Consider the following 26219-nt stretch of genomic DNA (forward strand, 5'->3'; position numbering starts at 1 on the left):
AAAAGGAAAAAACCTCAAAGAACAAAATCCAAAAATCCTAAAATACTTAGGCTCGGCATGGTGACACACGCCTTTAATCCCAGCACTCAGGAGGCAGAGGCAGGCAGATCACTGTGAGTTCAGGGACAGCCTGGTCTACAAAGTGAGTCCAGGACAGTCAAGGTTACACAGAGAAACCCTGTCTCCGAAACAAACAAAAACAAAACCAACCAAACACATGCATGTGCACCTAAGCATACACATAAACATGTACATAAAAATACACACCAGTGTATTAGCGCCCACACGTTCATAAAAAGAAGAAGACATTCCATGGGTATTCTCAGCCCCAGGGCAGCCGCCTCTGCCCTACCTGGACACTGAACATGTCCCTTTTGGCCTCAGGACCTCCAGGGCTAGTTCCAGGCGTCCACTTTGACCTCTGGAGTTTGGACAGGACAAATTCAGCACCAGCTGCCAGTAGGTGCCGGGGACTCCACCCACATTTCCTGAAGGTCTCCAGAGCAAGCAGGCCAGTGGAATTGCCCGTACTGATGATCTAGACTTGACAGACCCTGAATAAGGTAGAAAAGTCACCACCGAGAGTGATTCTCAGAAGCTGCCAAGCTTGAGAATGCCTTGTCCTGGCTCCACGCCCCCAAGCTGCCAGGCACACTGTGAGTATGCGACAACCATCTGCATAATTAAAACAAATTAGTGATGCCTGGAGAGTCTGGAAGGCTCTGGAATCAACGTGTATCTTCCTGGACATTGGGAGTTCAATTGCAACTGAGGGTAAGAGTCAGTCCTATGCCCTGTGTGAGCACATGCGAGGCCCTGAATTTGGTCCCCAGTGCCAAAGAAAGTCAATCAGTCAATCAATATCTCTATCTGGGCCAGTTTGACACTCGTTTTCTGATGACTCGGTAGTTGAGAGCATTAGACTTTGGGGGGAGGACAGGCTGCTATTCTCTAGACTGTAGAGAGTTAGGGGGCAGTCACGGGGTGGGGGTGGGGGCAGAGGGCACTTAGGTTGGGAGGCCATTCAGTTTTCTGGCCAAGCTGCAGTTCCCTGTTCTGTAAGGGGGGGCGGGGTGATGGCGAGACTGTCTCACAGAGACATTGTTACCTCTCAGAGAACAGCACCCTGCCTGGGTTATCCTGTGCTCTGCATACAGTCCTGGGAACTGGACAGAGGCAGTGGCTAGACAGGCAGGGATACAGGGGGTCTGAGGCCCTGCGCAGAGATGGAGGGACAGGAGGGCTGTTACAAAAACACAGTCCAGGCAGAAAGATGGTCCAGTTGATAAAGCCCTTGCTCCCCAAGTATGTGGACCAAAGTTTGGGCCTCCAGAGGCCACATAGATGTGAGGTCAGCGTGGCATCCTGGCCACCATTTCAGCCTGGGGAGGCAGAGACAAGACATGGGGCTCCCAGAGTGAGCTGGGTAGGGAGACTGGCCCAGCTGTGGTTTCACCAGCAGGTCTTGCCTCTGGAAGAGGGATCGAGGCTGATTCCAAACTTTGACCTCGGGTCTCCACCTGCACACGCACCACATGAGCATATGCACCCACATGCGTACACTCATGGAAATGAAAAAATATGGTGGTTGGAATGAAAAAAAGGACCAGACAATGCTAACACCATTAATACTTGGTAGGGTGGGCACTTCTAAACTACTTGACAGGGGCTACCTCTCACATCACTCTCATTCCCAACTGCTTCTACCTCAAAGAATGGGGAAACTGAGTCACAGAGCTCTGAAAGATCTCACCCGGGGAACCATTCCAGCACACAAGCGACCTAAACTTAGTAGCTACTGCAAACAAGGGGTTAATTTTCTCACATCACAGAGTGTGAAAATAGATGGGTATCTGTGGGCCTTGGCTGTGTGTAGGGTGTATGTGTGTGTGTGATGTGCATGTGAGTGTGAACAGGCCATGAGGGAATGTATGTGCAAGTCAGCGCTCAAGTTCCCAAAGTCTGTGGTCTCTGGGACCTGAGGATCAAACTTAGTCCATAGCTTAGCATTTTTACTACAGTTGCCAAGGATCCACACTTAGTCCAGCTTACCACCTTCTGCATCGGCAGCCCTAAGGCCTTGGGCCTCCACTGACGTCTGCACTCTATACTCACATGCACACATGGATAATTAAAACTAATAAAAATAAGTGTTTGTTTGTTTGAGATAGGGTCTCTCTCTATAGTTGTGTTTTGTTTTGTTTTGTTTTTTCCTGGTCCTGGAACTCACTATAATAGACCAGACTGGCCTCAAACTCACAGTTTGCCTCTGTCTCTTGAGTTCTGTGAATAAAGGCATCTACTGTATCAGGCATCTTACAACTGTCTGTAGCTCCAGCTGCTGGGATTGGATGCCTCTGACCTCAGCAGGCACACACACACTAGCCTGAGCGCGCACGCGCGCGCACACACATGCGCACCCACACACCCACACACTCACACACACACTAATACAAAAATTTTTTTGAGGCAGGGTTTCTCTGTGTAGCCCTGGTTGTCCTCGACTTGCTTTGTAGACCAGGCTGGCCTCGAACTCACAGTGATTCATCCGCCTCTGCCTCCCGAAGAGCTGCGCAAATCCCAGCACTTGGGAGGCAGAGGTAGGTGGATCGATCGCTGTGAGTTCGAGGCCAGCCTGGTCTACAAATCTAGTCCAGGACAGTCAGGGCTACACAGAGAAACCCTGTCTCAAAAAAAAAAAGAGAAGAAAAAGAAAAATTAAAAATACTTTTTAAAGAAAACGTTTACTTTGTGTATGTGCGTGTGAGCTGAGCATGTGTCAAAGGACAACCTGAGGGCGTCAGTTCTCCCCTTACTGCATGCGTGCCCCACGGATCAAGCTCAGATCGTCAGGCTTGGCTGCAAGCACCTTTACCAGTTGAACCACCTCGCCAGCATTTGTTGTTGTTGTTGTTTTAGTGTAACGAACTTGATGGCATTTTCCATAAATGGAAAATTTCAGGAATATGTTGTCTTCTGTGCCTTGCCACAGACATCAGTTACTTTGGTGTGTTGGGTTAGGGTGGATTGAGATAAGTCATGCCAAGTGCTTAAAATAGCACCGGGTGCTTACCAAAGAGAAATTATATTATTGCTGTGGTTGTTTTTCATTCCGACCATTCCTTATTTACTGTTTTCCATTTTCAGGTAGAGATTCTTTCATTTATCCCCATTTTGCAGATGAAGATGCATAGAAGGGAAGTAAGTGGCTGCCCTGCTTTTCTTAAAGTAGAATCTGCCAAGAACTGGGCTTGGAGGCACACCTGTGGTGCCATGGGCATTTCCTCATAGGTCCCAAGGGATCTTTGGGGAGGAGAGCCATGCTAGAGGGAACAGCCTGGGTGTCTCTATAGAGCCTAAGCTTGGTCCCAGCACCAGAGGTCTCATGAAAGGCAAGTTTATTATTTCCACTCTGTGGCCGAAGCCGAGAAGCCATGTGCACAAGACAGCCCTCAGACAGAAGCCGTCTGTCATCCACCCACGGCCACAGCACCTAGTAGACCAGGCGAGGGGACCATCAGAGTAGGGCAGGTTGCCATTGCTTATGGCTCCTCATGCTGCTGTTCTGAGAGCTCAAGAACTGGCTTTACCCTGCGAGCTCCAGGCTGCCCAGGACCTGACAAGCACCAAAGAGCAAACCTGAGACCTGCAGGATTCCCAGGAAGCAGGTGAGGCAGATGATTTGGACACATGACACAGTTCCTCCTTTTCAGCCTTCTGCTTTGGGGATGAGGGGGCCACTGCAGAGAAGCTGCCCTAGAAACTGGAAGCCCTTCAGGGAAGGTACTGGAAAACAAAAACAAAAAGAACAGGAAGGCTGAGGGGATGGAGCTGGGCCAGTATGGAAAAGGGACTCTGGGAGAAAGGGGCTGTGGTTGGCTTGGGAAGGGCTCCTTGATGCCCAGAATGGTGGCTGCCACCTTAATTCCAAGGCATCCAGTTTCCTCTCCCCATCTTTTCCTCCCTGCTCTCTCACTGCAGGATCATTTTGCCTGTACCCCCACTTCTGTATCTGAACTCCGTGTTCTTCAGCAGTTCCTCCGACTACAGAAGGTCTTAGTCCTGGCTTCTCCTGAAACCCCACCTTTGCTTCCTTCTCCCAGCCTGGTGTCCCCATCTCCGATGGATGCTCACTTACCTGTAACCTTCCAATTCTGTGTCTCTGTCTCTCTCCTTCCCCGCCCCCCCTACTCCTCCGCCCCCCCCCCGCCTCCTCCGCGCCCCCCCCCCCCCGCCCCCGTCTCTCTCTGTTCCTGTCTCTCCACCTCTGCGCCCTCTGCCTCCAGAAGTTGTGTCAATCTATCATTGCTTCTCCTGTTTTCCCAGTCTCCTCCTGAGTTTCCAATGGGCAGTCAGGATAGTGGCCTAAGAGGGATGGGTGTGGGTATGGGGGGAGGGGGTGTCAGGACACCCTAGGTAAAAGAGTCACGTAGCTCCCGGGCGCGCGCGCCCAGGAAATTCTAGTGCTGGTCAACTGTCTGCCCAGGCGCCAGCTCAGGTTCGACGTGGGTGCCCCGGGCCACGCTTTTGTCTCCAACTGGCCTCAGAGGCTAATTAGTTAGGGCATGGAGATGGGGCTGGGAGGAAGACCGGTCTCTGCTCTCCTGGCCACAGCCCGACATTGACCACGACACTCAGCAGGCCTGCTTGCTCAGTCACATCCGTTGAAGACTGGCCCTGTGGCGAGGGTTCCCACTCAGCTTGAGCAGTCCGTTGCGCCTTTGTCCGCGCCCGCAGGGGCGCCCTGGAGCTACGGGAGCAGGGTGGGGGTGGGGTGAGGGTGGGTAGGGCGGGGGTACACCTGGGCCCCTATAAAGAGAGCATTTTCTGGGCTACTGTGGGGATAGAGAGGAGAGAGATTGAGACTTAGAGGGCAAGAGAGAAACTGGGTTGAGGGGAGGTGGAGGGGAGTGGCGGAAGCCTAGAGGGGTTGAGAAAGGCGGGAGCGCAGTGCGAGAAAGAGGCGCGCGACGACCAGGAGGCTGGGGCGAAGCTTAGAAGTGAGGCGGAGTGGGGGAGCGCCTGGAGCCACAGGCAATCGCAAGGAGCTGGCGGGAGCCGGCGAGGCCGGATGGTCAAGGGACAGCAAGGGAGCAGCGAGTGGCTCTGCAGCGCAGGGCCGGGGTACACAAGACTGGGTCCAGGCAGGGGTTCCGGACACAGATCCGCCGCATTCTTCTCTTTCTTGTCCCCCACCCCCTTCTTCGGGCCCATTCCGGCCGATCGATACCTGCGCGGGACCTGCCCCCGCCGCTAATATCTTTTTAATGAGTTCTCGGGGCTTAAAGCCAGCGCGATCTGCCCTCCAGGGTGGATTTTCCCCCGGCAGATGTTTCGGAGGAGGCGGCGCTCTGATGCCCTGGTGGGTGGGGGTAGGAGACTTTCTTCTAAAGTTCAAAACCGGAGCATTTTCTCTGGGGCCCCCCCAAAATGTATTTCTCTGCGGACAATGGGCTTCTTTTCTCCTAGCGCCTCCGGGACGGGAGGGGCGGGACCCATAGAGTTGGCCCCGCCTGACGGACTAGCGCCCTGGGCTCTGGGGCTGGGGAGTAACGGCGCTGACAGGAGCTGAAACTCGGCCTATGCTGCCGAGGTCCAGATGCACAGCGCTGGCCCAAGCTGGGCGTCCAGGAGCAAAGCCCAGTCGCACTGAGGGGAACCGACCTGCCTTGCAGGCTGGTCTTGAGCAGCTCCCCGCTCTTCTGGTCTCGCAGTTGCCGACACTGAACCCGAAAGAATGTGTTCTGGCGACTGGAGGGGATGCAAGAACCATCTCCCAGCTCGCACCTCTGTCCTAGTCCCTACCGCTCTCTGTCAGAGGCAACAAGTTGGAATTAGCCAGGCCTGGCCGGCTGCGGGGTCCTGAGACGCTCTTGGTGCACCTTGGCCCAACTACCCTTCCTGACCTCTCCACCCGGTTCTGCCCCGTCTTTCCACACCCCACTCGGGGTCCCTTAGCTCGTGGGTCTGTTGACCGGCCGCTGCCTCTCTTATCCTGGCTCCCGTGGGCTGGGGGCTGGGGCACGGGCGGCAGGGATGACCTCCGAAGAGCCGCGGCCGATTGATTCGTTCCGCCCAGAGCCCGGGCCGAGTGAATGCGGCTCGGGCGGCGGCGGCGGCGGCGGCGGCAGCAGCAGCAGCAGCAGCAGCGGGGATAAAGATGTTGTCCCTGAAAAAGGGGTGGGGGTGGGTGAGGAGCGGGAAGCGGGGCCATTCACTCCTGGCCCGGCCCCTCGGGAAGCCTCTGCGAAGAAAGAGGGCCGGGGTCTATTCAAGCCCTACGAGCCGCCCACAATGGGCCGATATACTGGGGGCCTCTCTATTAACGCCCATGAATATTAAAGAGATCTTCGAGCGGCAGCCCGCGGGCGCGATCGACGGGGCGGGGGCGGTGCCTTGGAGCTCCGACCCGGCCGGGTCCAGGGGAGGGGGTTTCGCGCAGGCACACTCGGCGCCTGGGTCCCAGAGAAGCGGTTCATCCACTGTGAACCCTCAGGGTTTCTCCTCCACTCAGGCAGATGCGGGCTCAAGGGCCTTACTTTCCGATCATAGTGGTCTGTCCTCTCTACAGGGTTTGATTTTGGGGGTGCGTGGGGGTCAGGTGGCACTATCACTAAGCCAGAAGCTCAAAATGCGAGAGCGCAGCGACTACCCCTCAGGTGCGTGGCACCCCAGCTAGGAGGTAGTTTAGGTTCCCGTCTCCCCTCTAGCATACTCTCCCCAGGTTTGGGAGATCCTGAGGAAAGTAATGGGGCGCACTGGTCACAACATCAGCCTTCGGTCCTTTTGTCTTTTGACTTCGATCTTTGGACTGGAACGCGAATTCGCCCTAAGCAAGAAGGACTCTGGGACCTGGGAGATTTTCACAGTAGAGTGTAGCCAGGGAATTGTTATTAAAAACAAACAAACAAAACAAAACAAATCCTCCGCAGCTCCGAGGAAAACCACCCAATGCAAAAAGTGACAGACAGGCTGAAAAGAAACCTCAGCACAAAGTCTAACTCAAACCACTGTCGGCAGGAGCCCAGAGTCCCGGAGAAGAGAAGAGCTGTCCCCAGGATGCTTTGCCACCCTCAGTCCGCTTTAGTCTCCCGCAAGCGCTGAGACAGAACGGCGGAGTTGGAAGCTGAGCACCCAGTCCTGGCATTCTTTGGCCCAGCTCAGACTCCTCTACCACTTAGGCTTCCCAGACGCCAAGATCCAGGCGCCGGTCGGATTCCCTTGCTACCAAGCCATTGGAGCCCCGCTCTCTCCGCCAGACTGGAACCCTCCACGAGCCGATTTAACTCACCGGCGGCATCTGCTAGGAACCCCTACTCACCGGCAGCGCTTGCTCCTCTGCAGCGCTGCCCTCTGCTGGCGCCCTGCCCGTTGGTCCCTCTCCCTGCCCGGTACACCCACTCTCCTCTGGGCTCCAGGGGTTCTGCATCTGAAGACCTCTTAACGCCGCCTTCGTGCTCTAGTCTCCCACCTGCCGGGATGAGGATGCCAGGGACCAACTGGTTCCAACTGGGTTATAGAGACCTGGGATCCCGTGATTGCCAGGATAGAGAGAGACAGGCTTAGCGTTGGCGAGCTGGTGGTGGAAAAGGTTCTTATCCTAGGGACAGTAGGGTCTGGGTCGCTGCGCTGGCAGCGCTACCCACTCCCAAGTCCCAGGGCTTCGAAGGCCTGAAGAGTGAAGTCTTCACTATCCCGTAGAGACCTAATACAAGAACTCGCGCTTCCAGCCTGCAGGCTCCGGAACTTTCCATTGCACCATCTGAAATTGCAGCGGTGCAGTGGGGTGGGAGGGGTGGGGGTGGGGTGGGGGAGAGTGCCGAGGAGTTATGCTGTTGGGAGAGGTGTCCCCAGTGTCCCTCCAATGTGGTTCTTTGGGGCGGGGGGGGGGGCGGGGGAATCTTGAGGCTGTCCAGGAGGCTTCAATGCACGCAGGAAGCCAGCCGTGGCCTTCCAGACTTAGCAACTATTTCTGAAAAGGTACGGAACTGGCTCCCAGGTGCTTTGGAAAGACTGTATAGAATCCACTGGTGGGGTGAGGTGGAATAGCGGGAAGTGGGAATAAGGAAGAGAAGGGAGCCAGGAAAGAAAGAAAGGGCATGAAGAGATCAAAAAGGCAGAGGGGATGCATGGCTGTTTCCTAGGATGACAGTCCCAGCAGCTGGATTCGAAAGCAGAGTCCAGCAGATGGGTTTGTCCCGGGCTGCTAGCAATTTCAGAGGCACTTTGGGTCCCTGCAATTCCCACCTTACACTGGTCCAGGGTATCCCACAGATGCGATTATCTGATGGCAAGCGTGGAAGTGGGTCAGCCCTTCACTACCCCCACCCCAACTTAGTACTCCTAAGGCTAGGAGTCTCACTGCCTACCAAGCCGTCCTCCGACGGCGATGCCGGTGGTTCTGCCTCCGCAGCCCTCTGTGCAGGCAGAAGTTTTGCACGGGCTGTGCTAGACAAGCGGAGCTGATGGGGATCCCCGTTTGAAGCGAAGCGCGCCGGCACCGGTAGCACTGCTAGAGCAGGAAGGAGATCTGCAGCACCCGAGAAGGAGCAACGGGCTTTGGCTTGCAATGGCAGCTTAGGGCGTGAAGCCTCTAAGAGTCCAGGGGAGAATGGGGGACCAAGGGGAGGTGAGGGCTAGACAGAGAACTAGGCTTGGTCAAAGAGAGCAGCACAGTGCCGGCAGCTCAGGGAGTGGCACGCAAAGGTAGGCAGGAAAAAGCTTGGCCGGGAGAACTGTAGTGACTCGGAATCTAGCCTGGGACAGGTGGGCGCGGGGACCCGCGGGGCTAGCAGCCATTCATCCCCGCCTCTTGCCCCAGTCTAGTCCCTGGAGTAAGGGCGAGCCTCGCTGCGTAGCATCCCCTATTCCAACCCCTCCTCTTCTGGCCGCGGGCTGAGCCTCCCTCCCTGTCTGGAGCTTCCCACGGGGAGAGGAGGAGGAGGGGGAGGAGGAAGGATCGGAGGGGAGGGAGGAGCAGAGGGGAACTATTCTGAGCGGCCCGCACACTGCCCCCGCCCCTCGCGCTGTCGGTGAAGGCTCCTTCGAGCCTGGCCGGGTACAAGTCTGTCCTTCGACGTCAGGGGGTCATTAATAACCAATTAGGAGGGTCACTGCGGCTCCTATAAAGGAGCCGAGATTTTGTCAAGGGGAGGACGATCCTGGCTGGGTGTGCAGAAGGCGAGTGGGGAATCGAGAGCCTTTGGTCGGTGTTTCTCTGCAGCCACCCGCCTCCCACCCATCTCGCACCCCTCCTGGTACCCGCCCCTGTCTCCACCCGCGGACTTCCAGCCCTTTCCGTGCCACCTCTGCCATCTCTGCAGATTTTTTTTTTTTTTAAATCTCCGGCTTGGTTCACCTTCCTCCCAGCCACCCCCTTGCCACTCACTAGCTAGCACATCCTGCTCCTCTTCCTCCACCTCCCTCGTTTTGTGCCGCACTCCTCTCTTCTCACTCCTGCGCTCCGTCTTCGTTCGTTGCCCACCTCTCCGAAGTCCACCCAGTCGTCCTTCCGCGGCGCCGCCGGCGAGCCCCTGGCCGCCCATGATGGGCTCTGTGCTCCCAGCTGAGGCCCTGGTGCTCAAAACAGGGCTGAAGGCTCCGGGGCTGGCGCTGGCCGAGGTCATCACCTCCGACATTCTGCACAGTTTCTTATATGGCCGATGGCGCAACGTGCTGGGCGAACAGCTGCTCGAGGACAAGAGCCACCACGCCAGCCCAAAGACTGCCTTCACCGCCGAGGTCCTGGCGCAGTCCTTCTCTGGAGGTGAGTCGCCCCGTCGGGGCTCCTCCGCTCTTCCTGGCCACCCTCAATTATCGGGCTAGCGGCGCGGTAGCCAGATGGGGAACACAGGGTCTGGGACTGCTCTCCCCAACCAGGATGCTCTCCCTGATCAGCGCACCTCAGTTTTTGGTCAAACACTGAAGCAGAACAGTGTCACCCAGCAATGCTCTAGGATCAAATCCCAACGACCAGGACGACCTACCTCGGTCAGCCCAGGCTCGCTAGCATCTTCTCTCCCTTCCCCACCCTCCAGCCTGGAGCTGGCGGTTTCCTTGGCATTAAAAGCCTTACTGGGCGTGTAATAGCAGTTGACTCAAAAAGAAGGGGTTTTAAATTCATTTGGTTAACTTGGGCTTGACCCGCGAAAGTTCCCACTTAAACCCAAAACTTTAAAAGACAGCCGGGGCCAGGGAAGGGGCGGAGGGCGGGCAGGCCGGAGAGAAAAAGCCGCAGAGAGCGAGGGAGAAAAAAAGAGAGCGAGGAAAGTTTCTTTTCTTTAAGATGTCTCAAGTTCTTATTCCTCATTCGTCACCCCGCAAACAATATCTTTCCCCAGCGCTGGCGTCTCTGAGAGTCGCCCTCTCTTCCCCTTTAAGATTGCGGTTCCTCCCTTAATTTACCGTGAACACTAATTCCACTTCCATTCACGCTATGTCAACCATCTAATCCTCCCTTTTTGTAAGGGGAATTCCTCGGCCCCTTTTAAACAAGTCCCCTCCGCATTGAGATACAATTTACTGCTACAGCTTTCTTCCAGGGCTAATGAATTTAGAATTAGCAATTTCTTTCGAATGGAGCCGAATGAATGCGATCACTTTAACAGCGTGACAAATTGCCGGCCGCTCCGCAATGGACACCGTTTAACCCCCCTTTTCAGCCGGCCGGCTCGCCGGGTATTTTCCCAGGTAGCTTAGAGGGGAACCTTGTAAGACACGGAGGCCGCCCCTGTACGCCTCGCCGCTCCCACCCCTGCCGCAGAGGGGCCTAGGGATCCTCTGGGGCCTAGGGACCACTGGTTCTTCCTCGCCCATGAAAGCGACTTCAGAGCTCGCCTGATCCGGGTGCCGCCCTCCCTGGCACCCTAGAGCTTGGGGGCTAGAGAGGGACACCAGCATGCCAGGGAGAGATCACACAGGGAGCTCCGAGCTCAGTTTGCAAAATCAAGTTTTTCTGCGCGAGTGCTGTCTTCCGAGCTGGGGATCTGTCCCCAGCGCTGACCGCGTCCAGGAGATGCGCAGTGAGCCCAGAGTCACCAGAGGAAGACTGAGTGAAGAGTCCCGGGTTGGACGTTAACCGCTTCGCCAGACCCGGCCTCAGTTTCCCAGTCTGTAAACACAAGGCGGTTTCAGTGCCTCTTACATTTTTCCTCCATAGAAGGTTGTAGCTGTTTGAAGAATTTGTGGAGTGACTTTTAGAAAGGAGCTCCAAGGACTGATGACATAGCTCGGCGGCAGATCGCTTCATGCACAAGGGTTTGGGTTCGAGCCCCAGCAACTCTCTGCCCACAGTAAAAAGAAATAAATGAAACCGGATGCACCGCTTGCTTACGGCGGCGCACCCGTGGAGAGAGTCGCCCGAGTTAAGGCTGCAAGTGCTTGCAGGCGCCGTGTAGGGCGAGAGCGCGTCCTGGATGGGAAAGGCAGGGCAGGGCAGGGCCTTGTCTGCGCAGGTAGCAGGTACTAAATGATTCCTCTAACCCCTGCAGAGGTGCAGAAACTGTCTAGCCTGGTGCTGCCGGTGGAAGTGATCATCGCCCAGAGTTCCATCCCTGGTGAAGGCCTTGGCATCTTCTCCAAGACATGGATCAAGGCAGGCACGGAGATGGGCCCCTTCACGGGTCGCGTCATTGCCCCGGAGCATGTGGACATTTGCAAAAACAACAACCTGATGTGGGAGGTAGGCCGGAGCTTCGCAAAGGGAATCCGAATGGCAGGTGGGCTGGCCCTCTCCGAAGGTGTCGAAGGTGTCGTAGCCACTGGTGTCAGAAAGGAACCTTCTCTGGCCCCTCCTGGAGCGTCAGTTGTCTCCGCGGGGCCTCCGATGTTATTTCCTTTTTAACACTCCCTGGGATGAGACTCTCCTGGTGGCCCTGGAGTTTTTCTCTGCCAATGGGTTCTTTTCCTTGTGCCGGCTTTGAGAAATATCTGACCCTTCTTGCTTCCCAAGCCTCCGCCCCCCCGCCCACCGCCAAAAAAAGCAGGGCTGTTGTTACCCAGACTCCACAGATAGTGCCGAGATCCAGAGCGGTTCTGATCTTCCCAGAGCTGGGAAGAATGGGTCTCTGGGAGGGGGGCATGGTGAAGTGTGCCTAGGATGGAGGAAAGTGTATGCTGGGTGCCTTCTGACACTAGGTTTCCCAGTCCAGGACCTGATAGCATCCAAAATAACCACGCCTGACCTGATGTTGAGTCAGCAGTCTGATTCCCAAGCCTGGGAGCTGTGAGCTCATCTCCTCCGCCCTTCTCATTTCGCAGAAGGAAATGGGTACCTGAAAGGCTTCCATGCCTGGCCTTTTGACTTAGCCCACCTCCAACAGTGTTGGTTGCTAGGGAGTGTCCCCCCCCCCCCCCCGCCAGGACAAAGCTGGCCCAGTAGTGCCCTCCTCCACTGATCTCCCCCCCCCCAAGACCTGCACACCCACAGTAGCCAGATGTAGCTAGATCTCATTCCGTCCCCTGCTGCCACCTTCGCAGCCCCACCTGGCAGGAGCCCAGGGTAATACTGTGCAGCTGTTCACAGGAACTGGCTGAAGAGAGCAGAGAGATGACCCCAGACCTTTGTTTTCTCCCTCCCCTGGACACCTGGGCCTACTGTGTGTAGTCCTTTGACCTCTGGGGACCCTTAGCCGCTTCACAGAGGGGCTTAGGCTAGGCCAAGAGAGCCCAGTAAGCTAGACTTGCCACCCAAGCTCCCATGTGTGTCCTTCTCCGAGGCCCTGCCCTGTACTCCCCAGTGCTCTGTAAGCGAACCTCCTCACACTCAAGGACAGGCAGCAGCAGAGCAGAGCGTGCTACCCACTTAGGGATCTCTTTTTCTTCTAGGGGTGGAAGGACCCAGTTACTCAGGGACCCAGGACCCATGGGGCCCTGAAGACCGACCCCCTATTTATACTGTGCCCCTAACCTCCCTTTCCTGGACTGGAAGGCATAGAGGACAATAATAGCTTTATCCGCTTCCCAGAGCTGTATGTTGGGAGAAAGGAGACCATCTACAGATGGGTCTGGCCTGGGCCACAACATGTGGCATGGCCCTGCCCCGCCCCATCACGGCTCCTCTTGTGCCTAGGTGTTCAACGAGGATGGCACAGTCCGATACTTCATCGATGCCAGCCAGGAAGACCACCGAAGCTGGATGACCTACATCAAGTGTGCCCGCAATGAGCAGGAGCAGAACCTGGAGGTGGTGCAGATAGGCACTAGCATCTTCTACAAGGCCATAGAGGTAAGCCATGTGCTGTTGTACAGGGGCGCCATAGAGGTATGCGATGTGCTATTATACAGGGGCACCACAGAGGTATGCGATGTGCTGTTATACAGGGGCGCCACAGAGGTATGCGATGTGCTGTTGTACAGGGGCGCCATAGAGGTATGCGATGTGCTGTTATATAGGGACAGATGAGGACATGTCATGGTGAGGAGTGTGCAAACACAGCAGTGTCATGGGACCAAGGAAGACAGAAGGACATTATTACTGGCCTACCTGGCTCTGGCTGGATGTAGGGCTGAGGTTCAGGGGCCATGACTGCCAAGGCTGTGCCCTGTGTGGGAAACTAGAGGATGGAGCTTATGCTTTGATGCTGGGGTGAACATCTTAGATACAGCAGAGAGTGTGCAGGGGCTCAGAAGGCAGAGCAATAAAGAAAGCAGGACACCAGGTGGAAACCGCCTGGGGACCGCACTTGGGAATGATACAGGCCACATCCATATGGTTCAGCTATGCGTCCTCCCCTCATTCCTCTTGCCGGGGACTGGTGGCTGCGGTGTGCGGCTCACTAGTCAGCCTCAGCCATAGCTCCCTGTGATAGGCTTCTCACATACCCACCCTCACACACCTTCACGAGGAGGGGCTTTGTGAGTTCATCCACAGTTCATGACAGGGACATGAAAACCTCTTATTCCTTTGAAGGCTTAGAGCCCTGAACCATCTCTACAGGGGAGTGCCAGCTGAGGAAAGGCTAGGGGGCATGGTGTGTGGGCGTCTCCCGAAGTGGACAAAAGTGGAACCAGGGCCAGGGGCTGGGAAAGCAATGGTGGCAGTCCTGAAGGCAGGAGATGCCTGGCAGAGGCAGGAAGCTAAAGGCATGGCGGGCATGGGGGTGGGGGTGGGCATGGGCAGCGAGAGCCTCGGCTGTCACATGATCTAGACCATCCATCTTCGGTCATCTGCCTGGTTATCACATCAGCGGGGATCTTTGAACAGTGTCCCTTGGCATGCAGCTTGGCTGTGTCTTGCCCTGGATGTGAGAAATTGTTTAAATGCCACGAGGCGTAGCAGGGCTGACCCACCACAGTTTTCTAGTTTTTACACTTTTGTTGGCTTGTTTTAGGAGTCCCTTGGTTGGGCAGGGCGTAGTCAGGGGCTTGGTTGCTTTTCAAGGTCAGAGAACAACTTCCTTTCTGGCCAATGACTCTGAGCCTGAAGTCTAGACTCTTCGGGGTGTCTGTCCTGCTAACTTCTGGGACTGAAGTTTTATTGTTCCATAATGACCAGACCCTTAGACTTTGACAGGGGTGGTAACAGCACAGCATTTGTCGCACGCTTGTGTGGCCAGGGCCTGAGTCAGCCCAAGGGAGACCACGGAGCAGAGAGTAAAGAAAGACAGGCAGACCTGTCACTGGAGTCCAGAAATGTTAGGAGGGCTGAGGTGTGTTGGTGTAGCACCAGAGGTAGCTAAGGCAGGACCAGCGTAACACCTGTGACCATCCTACTGGACTGCCACCTCCTAGAATTGGCTTTTGTTGCAGTTGAATGTACCCATAGCAAAATACATCTCCTTGAGTCTTCACCCGTTTGGTTCTTTTACAGACACACACACGCACACACACACACACACACATACACCTTCACACACACAGACATATATGTGCATACTCCCTAAGACACACACCCATACACACACACACAAACGGGTACGGACACAGAATCAGGAGACTGGCCAAGAATACCTACGTCATGTTAGCACTTGGGCCTCCAGCTGGGGCAGACAGGTGGCCTGAGTCTCATCACACTAGGCATGTCCAGTTGGTGGGAGGCAAAGCCACACGAGGACGTGCGAGTAACATCTACCCAGAAGTATGAACTCAGGGGCAGGAAGGGTAAGGAGTGTTTCCAGGGAGGGGGTTGAACTTTCTACGGTTAGGCGGGAAAGTTCATCTATGTTTATGAGAAATTTAAGCTTATAAAAAATGGGCCATATTCACCCATCTATGTAGCACACACATTATCACACATATGATGTGTCACACAGATGCATCTCACATGGGATCGTAGTGTGAACCATCCTGCTAGGAAGGGGCTGTTTAAGCGAGGGACAAGGAAACAGAAAACATTTCCAAATTACTTTTCTTTCTTTTGTTTAAGTTTTTTGTTTTGTTTTGTTCTGTTTGTTTGTTTTTTTAATTGGAGACAGGGTCTGACGCCTGTCTCCATGGTTTTATATCTGTGGACTGTCCTAGAGCAGCAATTTCCCCCCACCTTTTGGCAAGTAATGGGTTACAGTTATGAAATATAAATAGTGCTTATGAATGGTAGGAAGACCAAGTTAAACGGAGCATAGCAAAGTTCTGCATAGTGAGTTCCAGGCCAGCCAGGCTCACTGGGTAGACCAGGCTAGCCTGGAACTCATGTAGACCAGGCTGGCTTTGAACACACAGCCATCTGCCTGGTTCAGCCCCCAAAGTGCTGGGATCAAAGGACTACGCCATACCCAGCCCAAAATTACTTTTCATAAATGAAGTTGGGCACTTTTTTTTTTCACATCAGCAATTCTCTCAAGCCATTTTATAACAATGTCAGAATTCCACTCCTCTGTCTGGGTGTGACCAGACATATTTCTGCTCATCCAGGCGGCTCTGGGAAGTCCTGAATAAGCAGCCGTTTGTTCTGTGTGTGTGCTGAGGGCCTGTTAGCCAAGGAGAGGGACCTTTGCCGTGATCTGTTTACTTGGTCTTCCTGCCACTCACAAGCACTATTTATATTTCATAACAGTAACCCGTTACTTGCCAAAACAGGGGTGGGGGTGGGTGGGCGGGATGTCTCTCTTCGGTAGGAAGAGTACACTCTAGGACACACAAATACGAAATCATGGGGCTTGAACGGAGGAGGCAGAGGTGAGTGGGTTCTGGGACTCAGGCCAGCGCTAGAGTATTGCTACAAATTCTGCCCCCCCCCCAGGTGGGGGTGAGGGGCGCAACCTTCTGGCTTTGCTTCTGCCTGGACGTTCAGTCCTGCCTCGGATGCCTCAGATGGCATTTCTAGAAAGTGCCCAGCACAAAGCAAAGGGACACTAAATACTGAACAAGTAAATCTGGGTGATGGGGTGTCCACAGGGGCCCACCTCTTCCAGGAAAGCAAAACTGGCTCTAACATGAAGCAAGTGAGTTGCCTGCGCTCCATCGCAAGGGGGAGCTTGAGGAATCTGTTATCACTATTTGGGGGTTTACAATGGGAAGAAAACCCACAGTCTTTCCCATTTCTGTTTCATTGTATTGTGCTGGCAAATGGTTGCCCTGAAATGTGTGCGTCCTCTCCCTCACCCCCCTCCACCTTGTTTCAGGGTAGCTGAGCCTTTTATTTTTCCTAGAGCCGCACCTCTTCTCTCAGTTCTGAGGATAAGCACCATTTTCCTTTTGACCTTGCTCAATAGTGACTCTGATGATTACCGTCATTAATGATTGACACCATTAATGGTGCTACCCAGAGCATCGCTCATGTGCCCACACTACACCGACAATGTTGTCAAAGGCTTTAGTGGGGACTGAGCCCAGAGCTTATTTCCTTTTTTTTTTTTTTTTCCTTTCCCTTCATGGTACTATGAATTGAACCCAGGACCTTATACATACTGAATAGGTCCTCTATTGCTGAACTTTGCTGCATCCTTGTCCCCATTTTTGTTTGTTTGTTTCAAGACAGGGTTTCCCTGTGTGGCCTTGGCTGTCCTGGACTCACTTTGTAAACCAGGCTGATCTTGAACTCAAAGCGATCTGCCTGCCTCTGCCTCCCCAAGTGCCTGGCTCCCTGTCCCTATTTTAATGAAGAAATGAAGACCCATGGTTTAGAGAGATTCTGGAGCTGTGATTTGAACCCCAGGCTGTCTGCTGCAGGGCTGGAGTACGGCCAGCCGGCCATGCTGTGTGGTCTCCCTGACCAGCATCTTCCTGTTGGGGTTCTATTAATTGGTGTGTCAGGACATCTGCGCACAATGGAAACTGATGATCATCCAGATGACACAGAGATGCTTCTGTGTCACCCTGGGAAGGGGCAGGTGTCAGAGCCTCCCGGGAGCGGGAGCGTGTTCAATGGGATGTCATGAATTTGTATTAGGAAAGCAAACCTGAAAGCCTGCCATTGCCCTGCTGTCATTGAAATGGGGCAGGACTCAAGTTAAGGCTGATCAGGGGGTTAAGGACCAGCCAGAGGTCATGAGGCTTGTCAGCAGGAGCCAGGCAGGCCATGTTGTTTCCCTAGGTTTGACAGAGTGGATCTTACGAAATGGGGATCAGTTCCTTTGGGGGATTGCTTGGTTTGTGGTATGTCCCAAAGCAATCTCCAGTTCTCAGAAACAGCAACGAACAGCTGAGTCAGGCTCCCAGTCCTAGTGCAGAGCCTACCCTAACTAACCTCAGGAGGAGCAGCGCCTGTGAGGGGCCTGCAGGGCACTGTGGCTGGTCAATGCACTGAGGTGGTCTCTGGACAGTACTCCAGGATCTCAGAAAACAGGGTGTGGGTTCTGGGGTCTCCTGGGCGCTGACACAGGCTTTTTTTTTTCTTTCTTCGAAACAGTGTCTCTCTGTGTAGCCTTGGCTGACCTGGACTCGCTTTGTTCAGGTCGCTGGCCTCGAACTCACAGCGATCCGCCTGCCTCTGCCTCTCGAGTGCTGGGATTAAAGGTGTGCACCACCACACTCAGCTCCGACACAGGCTTTTGGTGGATGCAGGACAGGCCCAGAGAGCATCAGCAACAGCCTGGCATCCAGAGCAGGAGAGAGAGTTAGTTGCCCCCTGTTATTTACCCTGTGGCACAGTTACAACTTTACGCCCATAAGCTTTAATTTTGAAATTGAGAAAAATTAATCTTAGTACTCAGTAAGTGGCAACCAGGGGAAAGGGGGTTCTGGGCTCTGGAGTAGCCCCGCTTCTCTGTGAAGGTGACGTGGGCCTCTCCCACTGCTCAGAGCCTCTATCTGTCTGGGGAATGTTTTACTCCCAATTCCAGCATATCTATCTAGTGCACTTCCTTTCCAGAAAAGGTTTATGACAGTTGTTGCTGTTTTGTGTGTGTGTGTGTGTAGTGATACACGGTCATTTTTAAAAGTAGATCATGTACAAACAGAAGGCACATTATCTCTTCATATTGATCTTCTAAAGTCTAAATTAGCATTGTTTCAAGGTCTCAAAATGACACGTTTTTTTGGGGGGAAAAGCACACCGAGAGAGGCCTAAGCAACAGCTAGGCATCCGGGACTGAAGAGAGAGAAATGTTCCATTTACCCCGTACCATAGTTAGAACTTTATGCCCATGAAGTTGACTATTATTATTATTATTATTATTATTATTATTATTATTATTATTATTATTATTATTATTATTTTGAGACATGGTTTCTCTGTGTAGCCTTGGCTGACCTGGACTCGCTTTTTAGATCAGGCTGGCCTTGAACTCACATCCATCCACCTGCCTCTGCCTCCCAAGTGCTGGGATTAAAGGCGTGCACCACCACACCCGGCTTGGAGTTTAATTTTTAAGTTGAGTAAAATAGTTTTATATTTATTTCTTAAATTAAAAAATACTTATTTTATTATGTGTATGCCTATTTTGCATGTATGTAGGTATGTGCATCGTGTGTGTGTGTGCAGTCCCCAGAGGCCAGATGAGGGTGTCAGATCCCCTGGAACTGGAGTCACCAATGGTTGTGTGCCACCATCATCTGGGTGCCGGCATCTGAACCCAGATCCTCTGGAAAGAGCAGCCAGTACTTTTAATTGCTGAGTAGCCATTCCGGGCCTTGCTTATTTGTTTTTGAGCCCCCAGGAACTCACGTAGCCCAGGCTGGTCTTGAGACCAGCCACTCCATATTTAGGTAAAGTTCCAATCCTCCTGCCTCTAATGCCTCAGCGCTGGGATTACAGGAGCTTGGCACCACATCTGACTCACGACGTGGAGCTGAGGACCAAACCCAGACCCTCGTACACACTATGAAAACCCTCTAGCCACTGTGGCATGCTTCGTGGGCATAGGAGGCAACAGCCAGGTCACCGGCCCAGTCACCGTGGACCTTCCCCCTGCCCGTGCCCTGGGCTTACTGCTGTGGTCCAGTGTGGCTGACCACCTCTAGCTAGTCTCTGTGGAGAATTGGCAAGCTAGGAAAGCTGCGGCCACTCTGCAGCTTCTCCGTACAGAGCTTTGTGCTTGTGGCACCTATGACCCAACAGCCATCAGGGAGGCCTGTAAAGTAGGGACTGTTCTGTTTCTCCAAGTGAAATAACCGAGCGTGACACAATTACTTCCGTAGCAGGTGCAGAGCCTGAGCGGTCCCCTCCATCCCCCACTCCAGGGCTCAGCGCTATGTGTGGGGTGGGGTCGGGGGTGGGGGTGGGGTCTGTAGCTCATCTCCTACCGAGTGTGTGTGTGTGCACACCTGGACTGGAGGCTGCGTCAAGAGAGAGGCTTAGAGGCTTCTAGGGTCACACAGGGACCCGGTGACACGAGACCCACCCGATGCTGTAGCTTCTTTTTCCAATCCATATCTTCAAAACAAACAAACAAAAACCCTCGATCGATATCTTAAATACTTCTTTGAGAGAGTCACAGAGCTTTTTCTTCTCTCCTCCTCTTCAAGGAGAGGCCGCCAGCTCTGACCCTCTGATCTCTTGGATGGCGACCATGACTGCGAAGGAAAGGCCCGAGGGCTCTAGCTCTGGTGCCAGGTTCTAAGTTGCGGCATTTAGCTTGTGTTTGTTTTCCATATTTGACCTCCCCAATGGGACTGGCAACATGCATGCACGCACGCACGCACGCACACGCACGCACGCACGCACGCACGCTCCTGGGCAGCTATGATGCCCGGGCTACGAAGAGACGTGGTGACAATGATATTATGCTGAGTCTCAGTAGAGGAGTAGCAGCCAAGACACCAGCAGGTCCCTGCCCCCCACCCCCACCCCCCGCCTCGCCCCGTCCCCCCTCCCTGCCACCCCTGACCCCCCAGGCCCCCCCCCCCCCGCCCTTGCCCTCTACTCAGCTCACTCTCCTTTCAGAGCCTGGTGAGTGTTTTGTGGCAGGGCGGTCTTCTGGGCTCTCCCCGTGCAAAGTGGACCCACGGCTCTCGTGCTCACACGAAGGGAAGAAGCTCTTCCTCACCAGTACCCCAGGGTGGCTCCCACACTCACGGGTGGAACCCGTGTGATCTCTTTGTATACGTGCTCCACGTGGATATGCTCCGGTTGTGTGTGATGTGTGTACAGGTGTGTGGAGCCCAAACATCACTCTCAGAGGCTGTTGCTTAGAAACTTTGCTCTTTGAGCCAGGCTCTCTCGCTGGCTTAGGGTTTGGCGATTAGTCTGCACTGGCTAAGCGGTTAACCTTAGAAATCGCTCTCTCCCTCCCGAGCACTGGGATCACAAGCTTACACCACCAAGCCGAGTTTCTTCACATGGACCCTGGCGCTCGGCCTGATGACTTTATGCTTACAAGGCAACTACTTAAAGACCGAGCTCTTTCTCCAGTCTCACGTGATCTCCTGTGCTTCCACTAAGAGAACCCCACGGCTGTTGGCAGGGACTGTCCGAATTTTTCTGGGCACCTCCCACAGTGACCTCCAGGAGCTCTGGCCTCAGGAGGAGAGAGATGGGCTCTTCTTCTTCTTCTTCTTCTTTATTTTTTTTTTTTTTTTTTTTTTTTTTTTTGCTGGGGGCCAGAGAAGCAGGCTTTCTACCTCTCGGGGATTGTCACTGCCAAACTATCTTGATCAGTAGCTGTCATCTGTGAGAGCAGCCAAGCCTGGCCATAGGCTCTGGGCTTCTAGAGACTGACCTAGGAATCAGTGAACTGTTTCGTTTAAGGCTGTTCAGGTAATTCCAGAAGTGGGGGTGTTTGTCAATCCTGAGGTGTCTTTTTTAGCGCCTGCCATGTGGTGTACGGAGACCCCCTGAGAGTCCTGTGCTGTGTCACTTGATGCTGCCTGGGTGCTTGGGATAAGAGCTGTTTCTGGACCGTGATCAGTCAGGGTGTAGCCACAGGGCACCCCCACAGCCCACACTCCTTAGAAACATCTGGCTGAGGGCTGACTGACTGACTCTGATTCCCCTGGATAAAAAAGGAAAAGATTTCTAAGTTTTCATCTTCTGTTTGTGAGGCTTTACCCTACTTTCTTTTGCTCCTTCTCCTCTTTCTTATTCTTCTTTTTCTTCTTCTTTTTGAGACAGGGTTTCTCTGGGTTAGCCTTGGCTGTCCTGGACTTGCTTTGTAGACCAGGTGGGCCTCGAACTCACAGTGATCCGCCTGCCTCCTGAGTGCAGTGGCGCACCCGCCTTGGCTTTCCTCTTCTTTCTGAGACAGGGTCTTATGAGTTCCAGGTTGGTATCAAACTGGCTGTGTAGCCAAGGATGACCTTGAACTTCTGATGGGCCTGCCTCCACCTCCTGAGCGTTGGGATGGCAGTGACTTCCACAGCTGCTTTATGCAGACCTCTAGTCCAGGCCTTTGCGTATGCTAAACAAGCAGTCTCCCCACTGAGTTGCACCCCCACCCTGGGGTTCTTTTTCATTTGTTTGTTTATTTGTTTGTTTGTGGCTATCAATTTGGATATTTTTGTGTGGTGAAGTTGGGCAGAAATGATGCAGTGACCTGGGCAACAAGAGGGGAGCAGAAGGGACAATGTCCTGGGGCCTTCAATGTCTGCACTGGGATAGGTCAGTGAAAAGCTCCAGCTTTGGCTTGCTCAGGGCGAGGTGTGCAGACGTGGGCAGAGACCCCTGCCTCCTGCCAGCGGATGACCTCCTGCCCTGCTTCCCTGACCTCCTCTTGCCTCTTTCCCTGCAGATGATCCCTCCAGACCAGGAGCTGCTGGTGTGGTACGGGAACTCCCACAACACCTTCCTGGGCATCCCTGGCGTGCCTGGATTGGAGGAGGAGCAGAAGAAAAACAAGCACGGTAGGTATTCGTGGGGTCGTTGGACATGGCGACAATGATCCAGGGAGGGGCGAGCTAGGGGACAGGAGGCCTCCTGGCCTCTGAGAATCCTACTCCAGTCTCCAGTCGTGTTACACACATGGGACCCTATTGGTCAAAACTAAGGCCTCTTCCCCCGGAGCAGCCGGCGGCGTGGGCTGAGCGTGGAGAGACGCAGGCAGTCTCGTTTTCTGGACCAGATAGAGGAGGCAGACCAGATAGGAATGTCTCCCACAGAGGCGAAAGGGGTGTGGCTGGAGAGCTGGGCGGGGCATGTTAATGTCTAGCTCTGCTGTGTGCTGTTTAGACTGCCTTTGTGCCTCGGCTTCCTCCTCGGCTGTAAAGAGAAGGCATGAGGTGAGGGCATCTCTGTGTCCCCCTTCCGGCTCTGTCCAGGTCCTGGTGTCGGGCCGAGCAGCAAGTAGCTGCACGGTTTGTATTCTGAACAGAGCTGTGGAAGAACAGGGCCCTGTGCTCATCAAAGTAGACGTCACTGGCTCAAAGCCCACATCCTGCTGAGGCCTGAGATAACTGGACCCCCCCCCCCCCAGCTTGAAATGAGCATCATCCTCCCAGGGCCCTGCTTAGAAAACCTTTGTGACTTTTTTTTTTTTTTTTGAGACATGGTTTCTCTGTTATCCCTGGCTGTCTTGGCCTCACTTTGTAGACCAGGCTGGCCTCGAACTCACAGCAATCCGCCTGCCTCTGCCTCCCAAGTGCTGGGATTAAAGGCGTGCACTACCATGCTCAGCCTGACTTTTCTTTTTTTTAAAGGCAGGGTTTTTTTTTTTTTAAAGGCAGGGTGTCTCAGGAATCCCGGGCTGGCCTCCAAACTCATTAGATAGCTAAGGGTGACCTTGACCTTCTGAATCTCCTGCCTCCACCTCCAATGTTGGGATTACAGGCATGTGTCATTACACCCAATTATGTATTTTTTTAATAATGTATTTATTTTAATTGTATGCACATTGGTATATGCATGTCTGTGGGAAGGTGTCAGATCTCCTGGAACTGGAGTTACAGGCAATGGTGAGCCGCCATGTGGGTGCTAGGAATTGACCACATTCTCTGTAGGGGAGCAGCCAGTGGTCTTAACCACTGAGCCATCTCTCCAGCCCGCCTATCTATTTACTTTTAAGAGAAGCAAGCTGGGCATGGTGGTGCATGCCTTTACTCTTAGCACTCGGGAAGCCAAGGCTAGCTTGGTCCACAGAACTAGTTCCAGGGCAGCCGGGGTTACATATGGAAACTCAGTCTCAAAACAGGAAGGGGAGGGGAGAGGCAGCTTGGGGCTGGCGAGCTGATGTGTCCAGAGCCTTGCTCTTCCCTGAATGCCCCTGCTGCCTCCATTTGGGATGAGAAAATGAACAAATAGTAGTTTCCAGGTACACTGAGTACTCGGTAAATATTTATGAAGTGAATAGATGAGAGGGTTTTTTTTTTTTATGGTAATCATAGTTGCTATCCTTTCTGGATGGCCTATTAGGACTCAAGAATTTCTCACATTCGGATTAAACGTAAAACACCCTGCACAGGACAAAAAAATTCTTCCAGTGACTCCAGTTTTTCTGATGAACTTGCAAAATCCTGCTAGCCCCTAGTGTTCTGACAAGATTTCTTTTTTTTTAAACTTTATTTTATTTTTACATTTTATTTATTTTGTGTGCATCTATGCATGTGTACCACAGAGGACACTAGTGGGAGTCAGTTCTCCCCTTCACCATATGGGTCCAGCGAATCCAATTCTGGTCATCAGGCTTGGTGGCAAATGAATGCCTTTAGCCCAAAACACACACACACACACACACACACACACACACACACACACACACACACTTTTCTTTTTTCTTTTTCTTTTTGGGTTTTTTGTTTGTTTGTTTGTTTTGTTTTGTTTTTTGGTTTCTCTGTGTAGCCTTGGCTGTCCTGAACTCCCTTTGTAGACCAGGCTGGCCTTGAACTCACAGCGGTCCACCTGCCTCTCGCCACCACACCCGGCCACTTTTCTTTTTTATTCTTTGTGAGACCCTGGCTGGCCTGGAACTAACAGAGATCCACCAGCATCTGTGTCCCCAAGTGTGCCACTACACTGGACCGCCTCCCATTTTTTCAGATGAGAAAGCTTGGGTTTTCTGGGGCCACGTCGCCAGATCCTCCCCTACGGCGCCCTAGGGCTATGTAGCCCACGATCTGCAGGAGAGCACACGTGGGACACACAGCAGGCATGGGTGCTAACCGGGCTGCTTTGTTTTCCCCACCCGCGCGACCAGAGGACTTCCACCCGGCTGACTCCGCGACCGGCACCGCGGGCCGCATGCGCTGCGTCATCTGCCACCGAGGCTTCAACTCGCGAAGCAATCTGCGCTCGCACATGCGCATCCACACGCTGGACAAGCCCTTCGTGTGCCGCTTCTGCAACCGCCGCTTCAGCCAGTCGTCCACGCTGCGCAACCACGTGCGCCTGCACACGGGCGAGCGCCCCTACAAGTGCCAGGTGTGCCAGAGCGCCTACTCACAGCTGGCCGGCCTGCGCGCGCACCAGAAGAGCGCGCGCCACCGGCCGCCCAGCGCCGCGCTGCAGGCGCACTCGCCCGCGCTGCCCGCGCCCCACGCTCACGCGCCCGCGCTCGCCGCTGCCGCTGCCGCCGCCGCCGCAGCGCACCACCTGCCGGCCATGGTGCTGTGAGCGCCGTGCACGCGCCCCACGCGCACGCGCCTGCCTGACCCCCTTCACCCCTTGTCGCGCGCCGGCTCAGGCGCCGGCTACCCGGAACCCACTCCTGATCAGGCTCGCAGAGGAGGACGCCGTGGGGCGATGTCTCTTTTGCCCAAGCCACCCGGCTGGTGTGGCTGCCCTGTCGCCTCTTCTTGGGAGCAGGTCCCCACGCCCGGCCCTATGCCGGAGTCTCCCTCCTGCAGGGCCGCGCCTCCACGCGGGACATCTCTCTCCTAGATCACAGGAGAAGGAGGATAGAACATCTCCAAAGAGAGCTCAGTAGTTGGGAGCGGAAGGGAGAGCCACCTCCTTGGCCCAGGGTGGGTCGGGGCGGGCGATGCCCATCTCTGCTTCCTGAGAATGGTGTCTTGATGTGTCGCGAGTGGAGGGAATGACGTTGACACTTGGCAGGGATTGCCCGCCCCGCCCCTCAAAGGTGATTAGCACAGACCGCGGGAGACCTGCTTGTCCAGGGCCCAGCTTTCCTTCAGGCTACTTTCCCCAGCACCTGGCTCCCAGGGAAGGACAAGAGGAGACGCCATCCTCTGAAGTGTACTGGGCAGATTGAGAGTGGAGACACAGGGCTACTCTCCATAGCCCCTGGGCAAGACCCTGTCCTTTTTGGAGCCCCAGTTTCCCCTCTAGAGAGCACGCGGAAGTTAGATCAATGCCCCCACACAGGGATGTTTGAACCTGGGGTTGCCTTCTCGGTGCACAAAGTCCGTCTGAGGCGCTCACGGAGGTGAGGGGGTGGGGAAAGGCGGGGAGGGGAGCGGGAGGAGGGGAGGCAGGGTTCTTCCTCATGAGCCCACACTGCCAGGCGCCTGGTGCCCACACCTCTCTCTGCTCTGACCGTGGGCGCCCTCTGGTGTCATCTCAAATCTTGTTGTCATTTACCAGAATTCCCCGCCCGCCCCCCCTCTCCCCAACACACACAATTCATCCACACAACAGGGCGTTTGTAATATTAAAACAAAAAAAAATCTCCACAAAACTATAATAATATTAACAAAAAGTATAAAATGTATAGAGTTTTCAAAAAAGTGTGTTCTACTCCCAAAAAACGGTCACTTTAACTTTGTAAATGTTTATCTAAGATGATATTTACGAAACTGTGATATATATTATTTGATTGTATATGTACAACTGTAAATACATTTGTACTTCTCTTGTATTCTAAAATAAAAATTACTTGGAACATGTATCACCTGGCCCCTGAACAGGTGCATGCCTTTGTCTGAGTGATTAGAAACACAGAAAGAGGGAAAACAGAGGAATGGCTGGACGGGTTGCTTCACTGACTGCTGCTGAAATTCACTGCTGTTCCCTCTGT

General features: G+C 54.0%; 1 protein-coding gene across 2 annotated transcripts; it reads left to right on the forward strand.

Moving 5' to 3' along the window:
* The first annotated feature begins 4473 nt into the window (after positions 1-4473).
* PRDM12 (PR/SET domain 12) lies at positions 4474-26090 on the forward strand. 2 transcript variants are annotated; one of them, XM_084799609.1, is made up of 5 exons: positions 4474-4498; positions 9590-11680; positions 13070-13225; positions 22044-22155; positions 24441-26090. In XM_084799609.1, exons 2-5 carry the CDS (start codon positions 11468-11470, stop codon positions 24854-24856), a joined length of 897 nt encoding a protein of 298 aa, XP_084655735.1. In that variant the 5' UTR covers positions 4474-4498; positions 9590-11467; the 3' UTR covers positions 24857-26090. The 2 variants fall into 2 exon arrangements, with proteins under 2 accessions (XP_084655735.1, XP_084655734.1); XM_084799608.1 differs by lacking the exon at positions 4474-4498 and having other exon boundaries at positions 7895-9766; positions 11490-11680.
* Positions 26091-26219: the final 129 nt, after the last annotated feature.

The sequence above is a fragment of the Acomys minous genome (assembly GCF_964271855.1).
Source record: "Acomys minous genome assembly, chromosome: 10".
Classification (NCBI taxonomy): Eukaryota; Metazoa; Chordata; class Mammalia; order Rodentia; family Muridae; genus Acomys; species Acomys minous.

Bases quoted from the DNA above. Each gene is read 5' to 3' on its own strand.
- PRDM12 (XM_084799608.1), top strand. From the start codon at position 9,544: ATGATGGGCTCTGTGCTCCCAGCTGAGGCCCTGGTGCTCAAAACAGGG. The intron at 9,767-11,489 runs GTGAGTCGCCCC...TAACCCCTGCAG, and splicing joins GGCGCAGTCCTTCTCTGGAG to AGGTGCAGAAACTGTCTAGC. The intron at 22,156-24,440 runs GTAGGTATTCGT...CCGCGCGACCAG, and splicing joins GCAGAAGAAAAACAAGCACG to AGGACTTCCACCCGGCTGAC.